At 36.5% G+C, this 17,782-nt stretch overlaps 1 protein-coding gene across 8 annotated transcripts in view; it reads right to left on the minus strand.

The window, feature by feature from the left end:
* Positions 1–17,782, minus strand: part of LOC126262309 (FK506-binding protein 5) — a 202,809-nt gene that overhangs the window by 163,897 nt on the left and 21,130 nt on the right. For all 8 annotated transcript variants that reach the window (XM_049958861.1, XM_049958854.1, XM_049958857.1 and 5 more), the window contains one exon: positions 15,880–16,023. In XM_049958861.1, coding sequence (XP_049814818.1) covers positions 15,880–16,023 — 144 coding nt within the window. The remainder of the gene's footprint in view (positions 1–15,879; positions 16,024–17,782) is intronic.

Below are 17,782 nucleotides of genomic sequence, written 5' to 3' on the forward strand. Positions count from 1 at the left end.
GCTTCAGTGCGGCTATCTGGAGTCCCAGGTTCGACCATTGACGATCCACAACATGATAGAGAGAGGATATGGCTTTTTGTTTTAGTTCATTAATAATGTGAAATATATTAATTCTTATGGTACAAAATCACTAGTTCCTTACTTCATCTGATCTGTCTATCCGCATTACCATTACCTGTAATACTTCAGAGAAGAAAGAAATTTAAGCAGTGCAAGCTGGAACACTGTTTTCAAAGAAGAGGAGGAGGTAAATAACTTCAAGGCTCGAACTATCATCTAGTAATCCAATACTAAATATTACAGATTTTCCATGTATACAAAATGTCATTAGCCCGACTAACTGGAACATGCATCGCTGTGTGTAAATTAGCTGACACTCCTGCTCCAAAGTGAATGCACTGTTGTTGCGCCTCTTGTGCTGCATCAGCAAATTTCCTTCGTATTTTCTATTCTTAAAATTATTAATTTATCAGTAGACCATGTAAACACCTGTTGTAATGTCTTTGTCCTCAAGTGTATACTTGCAGCCTGGATCCTCGGGGATTCTGCTATAAGGTATTAATGTACTCACTCATAATACATCAAACCAAGGAAACCATGGGTTTCTTGATCTATTTATTAGAATTATTTTGATTGTTTCATTGTCTTCTATTTGGCCTCTTCATTTGTACCCATAATAGTCAATTACTCTACATAATTCTCTGTCCAAAATTTATTTTAGGCACCATTTTCAGTTGACAATTACTTAATGTTTTACTTTATTGAACTGCATACCCAATAATGGCTACAAATTAAGAATTTATGCAGTTAATTTTAACCAGGTGGACTCACTGATTTGTAAAAAGTAATGAAATGAAATCATATTGTTTGATATACACTTGCATTTATGATTTAAAATGTAATTGCCTACAGTGATCATAATCTCTATTAAGTTTTTTGCAATATATGAATAACTTCCTCCCGATTTCAACATATTTTCAGATTTCTGGTCTTTTCAGTATTTCTTCATTCATTCACCAACTTCTTTTCTTCTGTTGATACAATGATGTACTTTCTGACATTTTCCTGAGAAGACCCCAAACTACTACATCTTCTTTTGATAAGCTGGCTGAGAATTTCTGTTTTTGTAATGTCAAACACTGGAAAATCCAGGATGGATATTGTTTTTATAATATTACTTTCTTTTCACTTACCTAAAACAAACTGATTTATGTTCTGGGATTTCTCTCAAAATTCATTCAAATCAAGAGAGCATGAAATGAAATTTTACTTTTCCCGAGAGCAGTTTTTCAGTTTGGGTGTACATTTCATCATCACTACTTTTCATCCATGTATTCCCAACTTTTCTTGTGCTGAATATTTTGCACAGTATCTTCCATTCCTTTTCCTCTAACTCTTGAATTTCTACCTTTTTGTTCAGGACTAAACATTCAGCTGCAAAAAGGCACTCCATTTTTGTAACATCATTGTTGTGTTAGCATTTTGTTTTTAGCTAGGAGTGTATTTTTCATTGTAAATTTCTTCACTGACAAGCCATTTCTATTTTATGAGCTCTATTTTTGTTTGCTTCTTTATGTAGATTGCTTGTCAGTATTATCTCCCTAAGTACGTACGTGTTGGTTCCACCATATCCTGCACTTTGGAATTTTGGAGCATTTTTATGTTGGTTATGAAGTCCATATTATATATATATATATATATATATATATATATATAATTGTAATTCAGTTTTTCCTACCATCTCTTTCAACAGGTTGATTTGTTCAGTTGCTGTATCAATGTTTTAGAAAATATTGCTCAATTATGGGTAAAGGCCACAACAGTTTAATCTGATACTTGAGTTTTTATATCCCAATCTGATTTCTTGGATGCTTTTTCCTTTATGTAAAGATTCAATTCTGTTATCTTTTCCAAAAACACAGTTGATGACCATTGGGGAGAGGCTATCACCTTGTCTTACACCACTTTAGATTTCAAATAGTCCAAAATTTCCTCATGGAATTTTATTTTGGACTTTGTTTCTGTGAATGTTTCTTTAATTATTGGCAAAATTTTTTCACCTGAGCCAAATTTTTCTAGTATATTGAAGACTGTTTCCTCTTTCTATGGAGTCACTGGCTTTCTGGGCATTTACAAAAGTTATGACAAGATTTTAGCTTCTTAGATTACACTTCTTAATGACCAATTTCAAATTCATACTCTGTTCTACACAGATCCAGCCCTGTCCAATAAATTTTGAGGGTTCTGGATGGGATTTTGCATGTAACAGCCCTAAAGAGACTCTTCTATAGTTGTTAACACCTGGTTTTTACCCTTTCTTGTGTAAAAAATGTATGAGAGTGAATTTCCATTCTTATTGGATTTTCTCAGTTTCCGAAATTTCTTCCAATTTTTTTTCAAGTTTTTTCCAATCATGTCTCACTTGCATTTTTCCAAATTTCTGTGACAATTTAATCTTCTCCAGAAGTCTTATTTTTTAGTTCTTAATTATATTCTGAATTTCAGTTTTTATCTGGAGGTTTTGAAATTGGACAAACATTTTCAGGGCATTCTTGATCAAAATATATCACTGATTTCTCACAAGTGAGGAGCTACTTGAAGTACTCAGTTAATTCACAGTTTTCTTTGTAATTAACATCTAGTTTGCCATATTTTATTTTTAAACAAACTTGGTGGTTGATACTTCTTTAAGTTTTGAATTTTGTATAAAATTTTCTTGTGCTGTTTTTCTGAAAGTCTGCAATATCATGTAGAAGACTATTCAAAATTTCCCATAGCAGTTCTCAAAATTTTCATCATTTGCTTTCTTTGGTTAATCAGTTTCAAATAATCAGCTTCTTCCTTTGTAGAATATCATATTTTCCATACTGTCAACCCTTCCTCTAAGGTGTCTTCACAGTCTTAATTCCACCATCTGCAATTCTCCAATGGAGCTGTTTCCTTGGCAGCAGCAATCACTAGTTTCTGAGTTGTGTAACATGTTGACTGCCATGGGGGCCATCACTGGTCACAGCAGAGTCTTCTGCCCAACACTGTGGCTTGGCAGTGAAATATCCATTGTTACACCTGCAACAGTTAGTGTGTTAATTTGTTTCTGGAAGATTTGTTGTTTCATAATTTCTCACATTTCTTAAATACTTTATTCTTCTGGCTCCTGGTCTTACATTGAAAGTAAATTTTATATTCCTTGTCACTGAGTAATGGTCTGTTTGAATATCTGCTTCTTTCTTCACCTGAACTTTCATTATTTTTTTTTACTATTTCTACTTGAAATCTCCACATGATCAGTTTGGAACTACCCTAAATTTGGATTTGGTGAGTTCCAAGTTTGTTTCCTTGGGAGCACTGTGTAATATGACATCAACTTTTAAGTTAAAGTTTTGCACAAACTGATCAATCTTTCACCATTTCTGTTGGTTCTCTTGTGTATTCAGCACTCTCAGATGATTTTGCAAAATGTGTTCCTTTTTCTACTTTAGCATTAAAATCTCCTAACAATATTTGGACATTTTCATTTGGGATTTTGGATACTTCATTTTCTAAAGTTTATCAAACATATTTCACCTGATTTGGGTTCTTATAGCCTTCATTTATAAGAGCACAGCGGTTAATCAGCATGTAATACTGTAACACCAGTAGCAATTTGTATACATGTAATATTAAACAAGATAGATGAAGGAGACAAGGTAACAGGCACCTCCCTGGATATGAGTAAAGCTTTTGATACTGTAAATCATACAACTCAACTGCCTAAATTAGAAACATGTGGGATGAGAAGGGTAGCCTTACAACTATTCGAAAGACAGGAAATAGGGTCAATCCAACTTATAAAAGGAACGAACAGTTGGTAACAACCAAATCAACCCACATGATACTTCAATGTGGTGTGCCCCAAGGAAGTATATTGGGGCTTTTCTATTTCTTGTGTACGTCGACAATTTAATTGAACTCCGAAACTGCAAGGTTGGAAGCTATGCTGATGACACATATTTTGTCAGCTGGTGCTGCGATATCATACTACCACAAACAGAAGTGAAATCAATTATAATTTTCTGCCAAGTTATCTTACTGCAAATAAGCTACTTGTAAATAAAGAGAAGACAGTAACTATACAATTTATGCTTAGCTATAGTCAGAACATAAACAGATCTCTATTTACACCTCCATCGGTCCTTAACGACACAAATTTTTGGATATAATTGTTGAATACCTGTCATGGAACAAACATATAGATCATATATGCAACAAAATCTGTATAAATGTGTATCTACTGGAAAAGGTCTCAGCCTTCCTTGACCACGATAGCTTGACAAATATACTTTGGAGTGATACACTGACATCTTCAGTATGATACTGGGCTTTGGTGTCGGGCACCAGCTGTCTTTACAGTCAGGCTCTTCAGACTACAAAAAAGGCAGTAAGAGTGGTGGCTAAGATAAACAGGAGAGAGCCTTGTAGAGAAATTTTCAGAAAAAATAAAATACTAACCATCTACTCTATGTACATCCTGCAGGCAATAATGTTTGTGAAACAAAATCCAGAATATAATATAACAAACAGTAATGTACACAGGTACAAAACATGGGGAAGAGCAAATTTTCACAGAATTGCAAGTTTAAAAAAAAAAAAAAAAAAAAAAAAAAAAAAAAAAAAAAAAAAAAAAAAGAGGGGGGGGGGTACTGTAGTTCACATACAACAGGAAACAGTTTTTAATAATAGACTTCCATCTGACTAAGAAAACTGCTTTAAACACCTTAAAGAATAAACTTAATCATTAAGTAATAGAGAAAATGCTGCAATTCAGTAGAAGATTTCAAGTCATAATATGCTTTTGTAAAACAGTATACATGGCATAAGTTTGTTTTTGCAACACAAAAATAATAATTTCTGATCTTCACACAATATATCAATGTGTGGATTTATATTTCAAGTAATGAAGTCTCTCTGTAAAACAGTGTACACAGCAACAGTTTGTTTTTGCAACAACAAAAAAATGGTAATTTCTGACCTCTGTAGCTATCAATGTGTGCACTTGTGTATTTTAACTAAACCTTTGTATACATGTGAACTAGAATGAATCTATGACATGGTCCAAAACCTGTTATATGGACAGCAAACAAACAAACAAATTAAATGTTGACTATAGGATTGGACAATAGGTCTCAAAATCCTGTTCCGATATGGTGCAGCCCTCAAATTACACTTAATAACAATGAGAGATGCCTGGCATCCATACATGCTACCAGCCAAAAACACAAATGACCCAACTTCCTGCTGTATTCTGAGACTGCATGCTTATGAATTTGTACTTTGTTACCTCCAAACTCTTCTATAACAATGATCAATTTGTGACAATGCAAGCTGGGATCTCTTTCCTTCCTCTCTTGTTTTGCCATTTGCCTTCTTAAATTCATTTTCTTTTCACTTTTTGCCTAATTACCATTAACATGCATGAGTATAAACTGCACTTCCATAAAAGAAAAAGATTGGCCCTCAGTCTTAAGGAATATAGAACCATGTCTAATTTTGTGCTTAGTTTTGTGTATGTAATTAATTTACAAATTTATTTTGACCATTCCTAGTTAATATCTTTTGCTGCAGATTAAAGGGTGAAATCAGTAATTGTTTCGTGACTTATCTTCTATTGTTGACTTATCAACAAATAAAAATGCTGTACTAATTATAAGCATTTGGATAACTACTAGAATTTGGATAACTACTAGAATATTTAATTGGCACTATTCAAAAACATATTAGCAAAGCCAGCCATTAATTGATTCCAAAATAATTACCAGGTTTGTCAAAAATATTATTTGTACAACTATTTGTTAATTTCACTATTTAAACAAATAATTCGGCCTAAACTGTGTGGTAAAAGGAACTGTCAAAAAGAAGGAATTTTTCGATGTATTCCGTTAATTGAATGAGTTATGCTTTTATTCTAATTTCTGTAACTTAAACATTGAACAATGTATAGTTTCTGTGCCTATTATTGTGAGGATATACAAAGGACAAATTTATGGTCCTGATACAGTCAGTCCACAGCTGATTTTTCAGACATGAAATATGTATTAGTTAGGTTAACAACAATGCATCAACTTAACAGTGGAACAAGTGTAACACAAATAGGCCCTGTGTTAGAACAATTAATAATGTCTGTTTAATTTATTTGAAAAATAGTGTCGCACATACCGTATTATTCTGTAAGAACTGTGAACTGTTTGGTTAGGTTTTTACTACTCTTAGATGTTCAACAGCAAACAGCAGCAGTATGCTGATGTTGCCTGCAACCTATTAATGAGGCTTATCGACATTTACCAATAGTGAACTGGCCATATAATTGTGTAATACTGGGAGTGGCGATGGGAGGGGGGGTGGGGGTGGGGGGGTGGGGGGTGAACAGTGAAAGTAAAGAAGTGTGAAACTCAATTGTACAACTGTCAGCTAATCATTTACAGTAGTCAGTGTTGAACTTCCACCCCCCCCCCCCCATTTTTCAGACAGTATAACAGTATACATCAACACCGAGGACTATCAACAAAGAAATAAAGCAGGCGAACATCACAAATTGTCAGACCAATACAATACCTGTTGATGAGAAGCTGATACTATTGCTCACATTTGCACAACACATTGCTTCGAGGGGGTGGGGGCTTGTACTATTGTTTGTATTGGATGAATGGATGCCTAATGGCCAAATTCATCACGTTGGGATGGTCGCATGGTTTGTTACGTACCTTCACTTGCCGTCTGGGTGGCAGTGCACAATGTTCTTGCATTCTCCTTGGGGTATCTAAGTGTAATAATTTATATGTAGGCCGTGGTCAACTGTAGGTGGTATTCAGTACCGACAATGTTACACAACTGTTGTCTAATGGATGACATATTTGCAACATTTTCATTTTTCTTTATTTTACAGCACTTTACAATGGTATAAGATAGCCCCAAAACATGTTGTGGTAAATATGTCACACAGTTGACAACTCAACTGGTGTGCAACATTCTCAGCACTGATTCTTGAGACAGTTGTATTCTGACTTCATAACAGGTAAGTAGCTGGTATTCACTGCTAGTGACCACTACAAGGCAGATCTTCCATATTACGGACAATGAACTGAATGTACGTAAGGTCTAGGCTCAAAAGCGTTCTTAGGGGGACGTTGACAGACTGAACAGTGCACACAAACTGTGTTGTCTCAGTTACGATTTGCATGCTCTACTAAACTAGACTGACAAAGTTTACTTTTACCTCCACTACACAGGCGGCTGTATATAGCACTGTCCAGCAATCAAAAGGGTAATGAGAAAAAGAAAATTCACTAGGCTGTGCAAAATTTGTTTCTGAACAGCTCATGAAAGTAGAAAAACTACCCTAGCTTTTAGAACTGTTCGTTCCTTCTTCATGACTTCGGCTAGGATTTTTATGATCTAAAACTCACCATAATATGCACAAAAAATATGCTGTTGTGGCAAAAATTTTCAAAAATATGAACAAAGACATAAAATATTTGGCCTAAAATATTAGAGGGGAGAAAATTTCTGTTGTGAAATAAATCAGTAAGACAGCATGTGATAATTAACTGTTTATTTAAGAATAAAATGCACATGAGAAGCAAGCTAAACAATAAAATTTAATGTTTTAGTACTATTTTTATTAAAATTATGACAACACAGTTAACCTATGATGAGTGTTTTTGTTTACTCTCATTTTTACTTCAATTTATGAGCTCTGGATTGCAATTTACTACGAATATGCTGAGCAAATTTTCAATTACAAAAGATTTAGTATTTAAAATGGACAATATCCTTCGAATCTAATCAAAGGAGTAAGAGAGAAGTTATGATCCAACAAAATGACAAAGGTACATAGTGCATGATACCTTTGCTTTTGTTTCTTTTTCTTTCTTTTCTTTTCTTTTTTTTTTTTTTTTTTTTTTGTAATAATCTTTCCATTTTTCTTTGACACTTCTCTTCCCACTTCACTATAAACAGTTTCTAATTTCAGAATGAGATTTTCACTCTGCAGCGGAGTGTACACTGATATGAAACTCCCTGGCAGATTAAAACTATGTGCCAGACCGAGACTCAAACTCAGGGCCTTTGCCTTTCGCAGGCAAAGTGCTCTACCAGCTGACATACCCAAGCATGACTCATGACCCGTCCTCACAGTTCCCGAGTTAAAGTCTCGGTCTGGCACACAGTTTTAATCTGCCAGGAAGTTTCATATCAGTGCACACTCCGCTGCAGAGTAAAACTCTCATTCTAGAAACATCCCCCAGGCTGTGGTTAAACCATGTTTCTGCAATATCCTTTTTTCCAGGAGTGCTAGTCCTGCAGGTTTCACAGAAGAGCTTCTGTGTAATTTGGAAGGTAGGAGACGAGGTAATGGCAGAATTGAAGCTGTGAGGATGGGTTGTGAGTTGTGCTTGGGTAGCTCAGTTGGTAGAGCACTTGCCGCGAAAGGCAAAGGTCCAGAGTTAAAGTCTTGGTCCGGCACACTATTTTAATCTGTCAGGAAACTTCAGTTTCAAATTTATTCACAATTTTTTCACTTGTTCAATATGCTTCCCTAGTGGCACTTCTGACTACTCTAGCAGTTATGGCAGAAGGAAGAAATCCAAAATTTTATTTCAAGTACAAATATTTGCCTGAAATTTCAGCACTTGACATTAATTCTTGAGCTAGTTCGAGTAGTGTGGCTTCAGTGCTATTGAATAAGTCAACGGTGCTCTCACAACACTGACATTCTGGCACTGATAGTTGCAGCTTCCATCATGTCAAAATAGGCTAAGACTTTAAGTACTGTAGCACTTTAAGAGGTTTTCAAAAATAGCTTTTTGACACATCCAATAAATTTGTCAACTTTACTGAATTTAAAGTGAATCTCTTTTCTGCAATTCCCTGTAACAAGTGAACTAAACAAGTCACGCACATCATTTTACTGTATAATGCTTTTAATAAACTAGCAGCTTTCAGCACATACAGGCGCAGCATTTGTTATGAAGATTAGCACAGTGTCATGCTTGACACCCATGGGGCTTATGGCACTTCCTGGTCTATTAACAATTTACTAATGGAGGAAGAATGTTTTTTATAATAGATGTTCACAGTTTATTAGATACTTTTCATCTGAACCATCTTTTCCAAAGTTACCATAAATGATATGTGCAATATATCTTCCGATAGTGTGTTTTCATCAACTGTTACCTACATTTTTTATTTGAACCCCACTGTCTGATTTGTTACAATGTTTTTCTTAATGAGGAATAACCAGAAAGATATTCACCTGTGTATTTCTAAGAATTCACCATATTTTGGATGGAACAGTTTAAAGAAACATCACCACAAAGGAAGGCTGTACAAAATTCTTCACAGAATGGTGAATAAGACTGGCAGGATTCCCCTAGTTATTGCTATAGTGTTTTTCTGTTTTCAATCTGTTGTATTGTATATTTGGATTACTCTGTTACCACATGCTGCTGAACATTAAATGACTTATCCACAGTTACTCTTATGTCACACAGTTTACAATACCGTATTTTACCAGCAGTCAAAAATACTCTCTCACCACACTGAGATTTTATTTTAATACTCTGCTTCACTTTCGGCATTTGTTCCTCAACTGTTCTGCACACATGTCCAACTTCAATGAGATTGAATAACACAATGAGATACTTGTCTGTATTCCAGGATCCAAAACAGCTTAAGCAACTGCCTGCACAGATAGTAACAATATGCTACACAAATTTGCTATTGCATATGGGTAAAGTCCATATGGCGAATTCAAACAAAATAAGGGAGGAAGGCAGATATTTGCCATTTTCCAGGAAACAAAATGATATGCACATATCTGAGAAATGTAACATGCAAGAATGAAATTGCCCTTCTTGAAAGAGTAAAAATATTACAAATGTTATCATTTACTTATGAACTTGTGCTCTATCAGAGAGAAATGGGCATTTAAGCATAAATGACTCAGCAAATTACAGTACTTACTTTAGTTTTTTTCATAACAAGTGTTTATATGTATTCAACTCTTTCACAGTCAGCCATTTTTGAGTGCCGTGTGGCAAAAATGTTACGCATATTTATACTGTTATGCTGTGTTTTATTTAAACTCATATCTCATACGGTACTTCAGTTGATTTGAAATACGTAAAAATACCACTTACCCTCAAAAGTATGCAGTCTATTGTGAGTCACCCACATTGTCATAGTTTTTTATACATTAACTCGACTTGACTACGACAAACCAAACAAAAAGTTTCAAAAAATTGTAAATTTGAATGTTTCCATATACCTATCACTGAATTAATTTAAGACGGCTTACTACCATCCACAGAATCTATAAACATTTCTCAGTAAAATAACAGAAGGAAAATGAAATCTGTGTTATTATTTAGAAAGATAATTATTATTTATTTGAAGAGAACATTACAGTATTCTGATGTATCCAGTATCACTTAATATTTATGTTTCGGAAAACATTCACCACATAACCCCTTGTTACACATTGTACAAACAGTTCATTTTTTTCTTCCTTCACTGGAGTATACACGGCGCCTTGAGTCTTTCCTCTGGAAGTTTTCTCCAACATGGAGAACCACTAGGATCATTATTTACATGTTTTTCTTGTGATGACTCCACTGAGAAGGCTTTATTTACCATTACGCGAAATCCCGAAGATTGGCTAAAATTTACAGACGTGCGAAATTTGGCACGGACTTCAATGCAAGATGCCTTTAATAGGTTCCACAACGAAACATTGCCTCGAAATTTGGTAGAAAATCCGAAGAAATTCTGGTCGTATGTAAAGTACACAAGCGGCAAGACGCAGTCAATACCTTCGCTGCGCAGTGCCGATGGTACTGTTACCAACGACTGTGCCGCTAAAGCGGAGTTATTGAATGCAGTTTTCCGAAATTCCTTCACCAGGGAAGAAGTAGATACCTTACGGGTTGCGAAGCAACTCAAATCGCTTGATACGGGCAAGTCTTCAGGTCCAGATTGTATACCGATTAGGTTCCTTTCAGATTACGCTAATACAATAGCTCCCTACTTAGCACTCATATACAACCGCTCGCTCACCGATAGATCTGTACCTACAGATTGGAGAATTGCGCAGGTCGCACCAGTGTTTAAGAAGGGTAGTAGGAGTAATCCATCGAACTACAGACCTATATCACTGACTTCGGTTTGCAGTAGGGTTTTGGAGCATATACTGTATTCAAACATTATGAATCACCTCGAAGGGAACGATCTATTGATACGTAATCAGCATGGTTTCAGAAAGCCTCGTTCTTGCGCAACGCAGCTAGCTCTTTATTCGCACGAAGTAATGGGCGCTATCGACAGGGGATCTCACGTTGATTCTGTATTTCTAGATTTCTGGAAAGCTTTTGACACCGTTCCTCACAAGCGACTTCTAATCAAGCTGCCGGCCTATTTGGTATCGTCTCAGTTGTGCGACTGGATTCAAGATTTCCTGTCAGGAAGGTCGCAGTTCGTAGTAATAGACGGCAAATCATCGAGTAAAACTGAAGTGATATCAGGTGTTCCCCAGGGAAGTGTCCTGGGACCTCTGCTGTTCCTGATCTATGTAAATGACCTGGGTGACAATCTGAGCAGTTCTCTTAGGTTGTTCGCAGATGATGCTGTAATTTACCGTCTAGTAAGGTCATCCGTAGACCAGTATCAGTTGCAAAGCGATTTAGAAAAGATTGCTGTGTGGTGTGGCAGGTGGCAGTTGACGCTAAATAACGAAAAGTGTGAGGTGAGCCACATGAGTTCCAAAAGAAATCTGTTGGAATTCGATTACTTGATAAATAGTACAATTCTCAAGGCTGTCAATTCAACTAAGTACCTGGGTGTTAAAATTACGAACAACTTCAGTTGGAAAGACCACATAGATAATATTGTGGGGAAGGCGAGCCAAAGGTTGCGTTTCATTGGCAGGACACTTACAAAATGCAACAAGTCCACTAAAGAGACAGCTTACACTACACTCGTTCGTCCTCTGTTAGAATATTGCTGCGCGGTGTGGGATCCTTACCAGGTGGCATTGACGGAGGACATCGAAAGGGTGCAAAAAAGGGCAGTTCGAGTTGTATTATTACATAGTAGGGGAGAGAGTTTGGCAGATATGATACGCAAATTGGGATGGAAGTCATTACAGCAAAGACGTTTTTCGTCGCGGCGAGATCTATTTACGAAATTTCAGTCACCAACTTTCTCTTCCAAATGCGAAAATATTTTCTTGAGCCCAACCTACATAGGTAGGAATGATCATCAAAATAAAATAAGAGAAATCAGAGCTCGAACAGAAAGGTTTAGGTGTTCGTTTTTCCCGCGCACTGTTCGGGAGTGGAATGGTAGAGAGAGTATGATTGTGGTCGACGAACCCTCTGCCAAGCACTTAAATGTGAATTGCAGAGTAGTCATGTAGATGTAGATGTAGATGTACAGTAAGCAGATATATGGAGAGAATTTTCCTTTATTAAGTACTTTAATATGTACAATTTCAGCACCATTCTTGACATTGTGTTGAATGATACCTTTTTCTTGTAATGAAGAGTACTCCTCTCATCCAAATAGGCATACAACATCATGTCAGATGTGTGTATTTTATCATCCATGTACTGGTTGAACTGGTATATTATTTCTGCCTTTTTTACTATTTCATTTTTATATTAGACTTCAATTTCACCAGCACCAACTTTACACGACAGTAATCTCGCATTCCACCGACATTATAATAAATATTTTAAGTTAAGATTCCTGCAATTTTGTCTGTGTGCCAGTCTACCACCACCATACAGTAAAAGAGTATGATTACAATTTTGATGACTTATTCTTATTATCTGCCAGCAAGGAGTTTATGTTACAGACATTTTCACAAGATAAAAGATTACTTTGGGAATAAGTCAAAATTGATGTGAAGAGGGAGAACTTTGGTTATTTCAGGAAAGCAATAGAGAACAGTTAACAATAATAATAATGTAAATTATCTGCCTTTCCATAATGCATTAAACCCCTGACTAGCTGTGACTACAAATGCGATGAGCTTCCCTGTTGTATTTTTACATCTTAAGCCCTTGTATTGCCTCCCAGTTTCCAACTGTGAGCAACATTTCTGAGAAAAAAAAAAAAAACCATGCTGACTTGTGGTCTTTGTAATGGCAGAAAGGAAGGAAGAGAGAAAGTAAAGTAGATTAAGGTTGTTAGTTGTTGTTCCACACCTTCAATAGGAATTAGAAATTATCCCAGTACACAGGCAACCTGTCCAGACCATTAACACAGAATATACTGCCCAGTTATTATACAGGTCCATCTTCCACACCAGTTCTTCCCATACCTTCCACAAACCCAATGCCAACACAAACCAGCCACAGATCATCATTGTACTTACTACCCAGACCTTAAACTCAATATTATATTTGCCAAGGCTACAATTACCTCCTAGTATCCCATGATGAGTGATCTCACCAAATACTTATTTTCATCGCCAAGGTTTTCCACAGCATACACAACACCCATTATATTTTAGTTCATTCCTACACTACTCCTGCCACTAGTGTCCACCACTTCCTCACACAAGTTGGCAGTGTTAAATCACAATTCTTCACTACTGCTGAAAGTGCATACCTCTCTGTACTTCCTTACTAGTACTTGCTCCCCCCTTTGGTGCCAGATTACTTTCCTCTCACCCTCCAACAAACAGTTTTTCCATAGCTGCACAGAAGTAGTGCACATAAGCAGATGAATGAAAGCATAAATGCTAGTATAATGTAATTAGATAGATGAAAAACCTATCCACCAAGCAGCGGCAGGAGAACACATACAGAAAAGGTATTACTATTTGCATGCTTTTGGAGCCAGTGGCTCCTCCTAGCAGAAAGGGGGTTGAAGGAAAAGGAGTAGAATTCAGAAAAGTCACCCAGAACCCCAGCTCAGGAAGATTTACCAGACAGGATGAGAAGAAAGGGCTGATTGTTGGGGACTGCAGTGAACGAGATTTGAAAACCTGTGAGCTTAAAAGTGGAAGACAGAGTAATATGCAAGACAGATATTACTGCCAAAATAAAGTGCATGAGTTAATATGTGCGAAAAGCTAAGTGCATTGGATGATATATGGAGGGGAGGAAGACAACGAAAAATAGACAGGTCAGAAAATGAAAGATGTGGAAAACTAAAAGGGAGTTATGGCAGGAATAGTTATGGTGTAGAAATGCTGAAACAAGAAATTAACACAAATTGAGGTCAGATGGGGGCAAGAACAAAGGACTTTTAGTGCTAGTTACCAGCTGTGGAGTTCTAAGAAACTGGTGTCTGGAGGAAGAATCCAGATGGCCTGTGTGGTGAAACAGGCACTGAGGTCATGACTCATGTAGAGCATGCTCTTTAACAGGATATTGTGTGTTGACAGTATACAACAATTGATAACTTGGTGGTAGTCCTGCTAACCATTTTCACTTCAGACTTCACTGAATGTAGTTACCCCACCGGCCTGGTTCAAAAGCAGATTTCCTGGTCATCATGTCCAATTCTGGTACTGCTGATCCCTAAAAAGATAGGAATACACTACTTGTCTGTCAGTATTATCCTGGTCTTCAATGTATTAATCAGCTGCTTCCATAAGGATACGAGTTCCTAAAACCAAGTCCTTAAATGAGGTCCATTCTGTCAGACATTTCGCCCACTACATCTATAGCAGTTTTTCATCAACCTGCCAAAATCTGCAATATCCTTGTCAGACCCTATGCTGCTCCTCTACCCATTTCCCAACCCAATGGCCCCTACCACTGGGACTGTCCCTGTTCTAGCACTTGCCCTATGCAGCCTCCTACCACCACCTATACAAGCCCTGTAACTGGCAGAACATATAGTATATCAAAGAGAGAGCCTCCTGCGAAATGACACCTATACCAGATATCATGTAAAGACTGTTCAGCCTTTTACACTAGCATGACTACCACCAAGTTATCAGTTAGGATGAATGGGTATAAGCAGAGGTTGTATACTGTCCACACACAATATCCTGTTACAGACCATGCTCTAAAACATGAGTGTCATGACCTCAGTGCCTGTTTCACCATACACACCAACCGGTTTCTCCCCCAGACACCAGTTTCTCACAACTCTGCAGATGGTAACTGGCACTACAACATGTCCTTGGCTCTTGCCATCCACTTGACCTTAATCTACATTAATTTCTTTGGTATCAGCATTTCTTCATAGTAACTATTTCCTTCTCAACTCCCTTTTAGTTTCCTACATCTTTCATTTTCTGACCTGTCTATTTTTTGTTGTCCTCCTCCCACCTATATCTCATATAATGCACCTAGCTTTTCAATCTTATGACCTCGTGTACAATGTTTTGACAGTAATCTCTGCCTTGCATATTAATCCACCTTCCACCCTGAGAGTTCTCAGGTTTTCAAATCTCGTCCAGTGCAGCAGTCCACAACAATCAGCCTTTCCTTCTCATCCTGTCCAGTAAACCACTCAAGAACCTGGGTTCTGGGTGACTTTCCAAAACTCTACCTCTTTTCCTAAACCTCACAAGTCCATTCCTTCACTCCTCTTCCTTCCCCTTCAAAACTTCTGCCAGAAGAAGGAGCCATTTTCTCTGAAAGCTCGTGAATTGTAATACCTTATACATGTGAGTTCTCCTGCAGCCACTTGGTGAGTAGATTTTTTTTATCTATCTAATTACACCACATTTTGAAAAATGGATTACTTTCATGGACAAGCGGTAGTATGATTTTCTCAACTTTAACTGTTGCTATGCATCATCTGGTAATGTGTGGCTGCCTGACACCACATTTTGTTTTAAAAATGATTTTTTAACCACAGTACCACTACAAAAATAATACCTACCTTCATTATGGTATACATAAAGAAGATGACAATTCCAATTGTATACATGGGCATAATTATTCCCATTGTACCACCAGTCTTGGGGGCTGGGACCACATGACCGGCACCACCCATGGGAGGTCGCATGCCAGGAATAGGGCCCGGCTGAAATACCAATGACAAATTAGAATCAACTTTTATCACTGTTCTGTTATTTTATACATAATCACATGCACAGATTCCCTTGGTTTATTTTCAGTTTTTACCCATGCATTTCACATTCCTTCGCTCTTTCATACAAACCATTTTATGTGTGGCTGCCTGTAACTTGTTTTTGTTGAATTTATTGGACTCTGTAGACTGCAAAAAGGATGAATGGCAAAGCTTGTGACAATGCAGGTGGATATTTTCCTTTTATTATATTTTTTTTCTCCCAAAAATAACCAAACATTTTTGCTAATTTTTATCTCACTTCCAATACATTTACTTGTTGATTTGTGACACAGAAATCTCAAGTTCTTGTTTGTACCAAATTTTACTGCAATTTGTTATTCAGATTCTTATTTCAAGTGTTCCCATTCCATCTACATAATTAACTTTTAGTAGGATACAGTTAACTAAAAGTTACACTGAAGTTATCACTATAGTTTGAGACATGACAAACTTTGTGAGCTACTACTCATATGAGGAAAGTGACCCCACAGCATTTGCAACTTAAACATTCCCACCGTCCTATAAATTATTTTAAATTACCTAAAGCTCATTATCTTCCAAAATAATTAAATTTAAATTTCTGGCCCACCACTATTTGCCACTGCAGATTTAATCAAAGACTTTGGTAGGTTCTGGACTTCGACAGCATATTTTTGCTACCCAATTTTTTCTGTAATATCTAACACTTAGCACTGGTTAATTAATGCACTGATTCATAATTTATGTAAATGAGGGGTTTCACAAAGCAGCAGAAAAATGGTATTTATGTATTTTTATAAATTTGTAACTAGCAACATTTTCAGTAATGCAAAATTCTGTTAATTCTTTTACATCATCAAATACAGTAAATTACAACCTAGCCATATTTCAAAGCATTGCAAGTTTGTTCTTACACCTACCAATAAGTAGTAAAGTGCCATCCAAAATAGTCCACCTGCTGTTTGAAAGTGAATAGGTCTCATTGTTTGACTCAATTACACATGTTCTGTATACAAAGATATACAGTCTGTTTAGCGCAAAATTCACAAACTTTGAAGTTCAATTACGTATAAGTGATCTTTGAGATCTACATTAATTAACATTCAAATTGAACTGTGATGTGATCCACAAGCACTGTGGGCTATTGTTATCAGATTTAAATATTGTTAGACTCAGTTATTCGTGTGATGGACTCACTTAAATGAAACACTGAAGTGTAATTGTATTTAACAAACTTCCAAAGGATTGTGCTACATTTGAACTGTATTGTCATAACTGAGAGCTGTGGTATTTTCGTATAAATAGGAAAATTATTTTGTGCCACAATAGACTATGTTACTTCAAACTCTAATCGCATGTGATAGCCCATGGACTTGCACTAATTAAGATTTACAGAGAAAAAACTCATCACTGTAATAAATAACTGAACTTCACATCGAATAAAGTGCCTGTTAATGTTAACTAAATTGTTGGCATCATGTACATCAATGAATAAACACCATCTCACACTTATGTGAACTTTCAGCTTCACTGTGGTCAAGAAGTGCTGCTAATGAGGAGAGGCTGCAAATTATTGGTCAGTTCTTGTCACAGGCTCCAGACTGGAAAACACCTCTTCCTATGAGACCTTTATATGGTGAACAGTGCTTCTTTCAAATTACAGTAATAAAAGTGTGGTCACTGAATAGTAATTATGTAGGGAAGATGATTAACCCAGAAAGCATGGAAAATT

Source organism: Schistocerca nitens, chromosome 6 (assembly GCF_023898315.1).
Source record: "Schistocerca nitens isolate TAMUIC-IGC-003100 chromosome 6, iqSchNite1.1, whole genome shotgun sequence".
NCBI classification, from domain to species: domain Eukaryota; kingdom Metazoa; phylum Arthropoda; class Insecta; order Orthoptera; family Acrididae; genus Schistocerca; species Schistocerca nitens.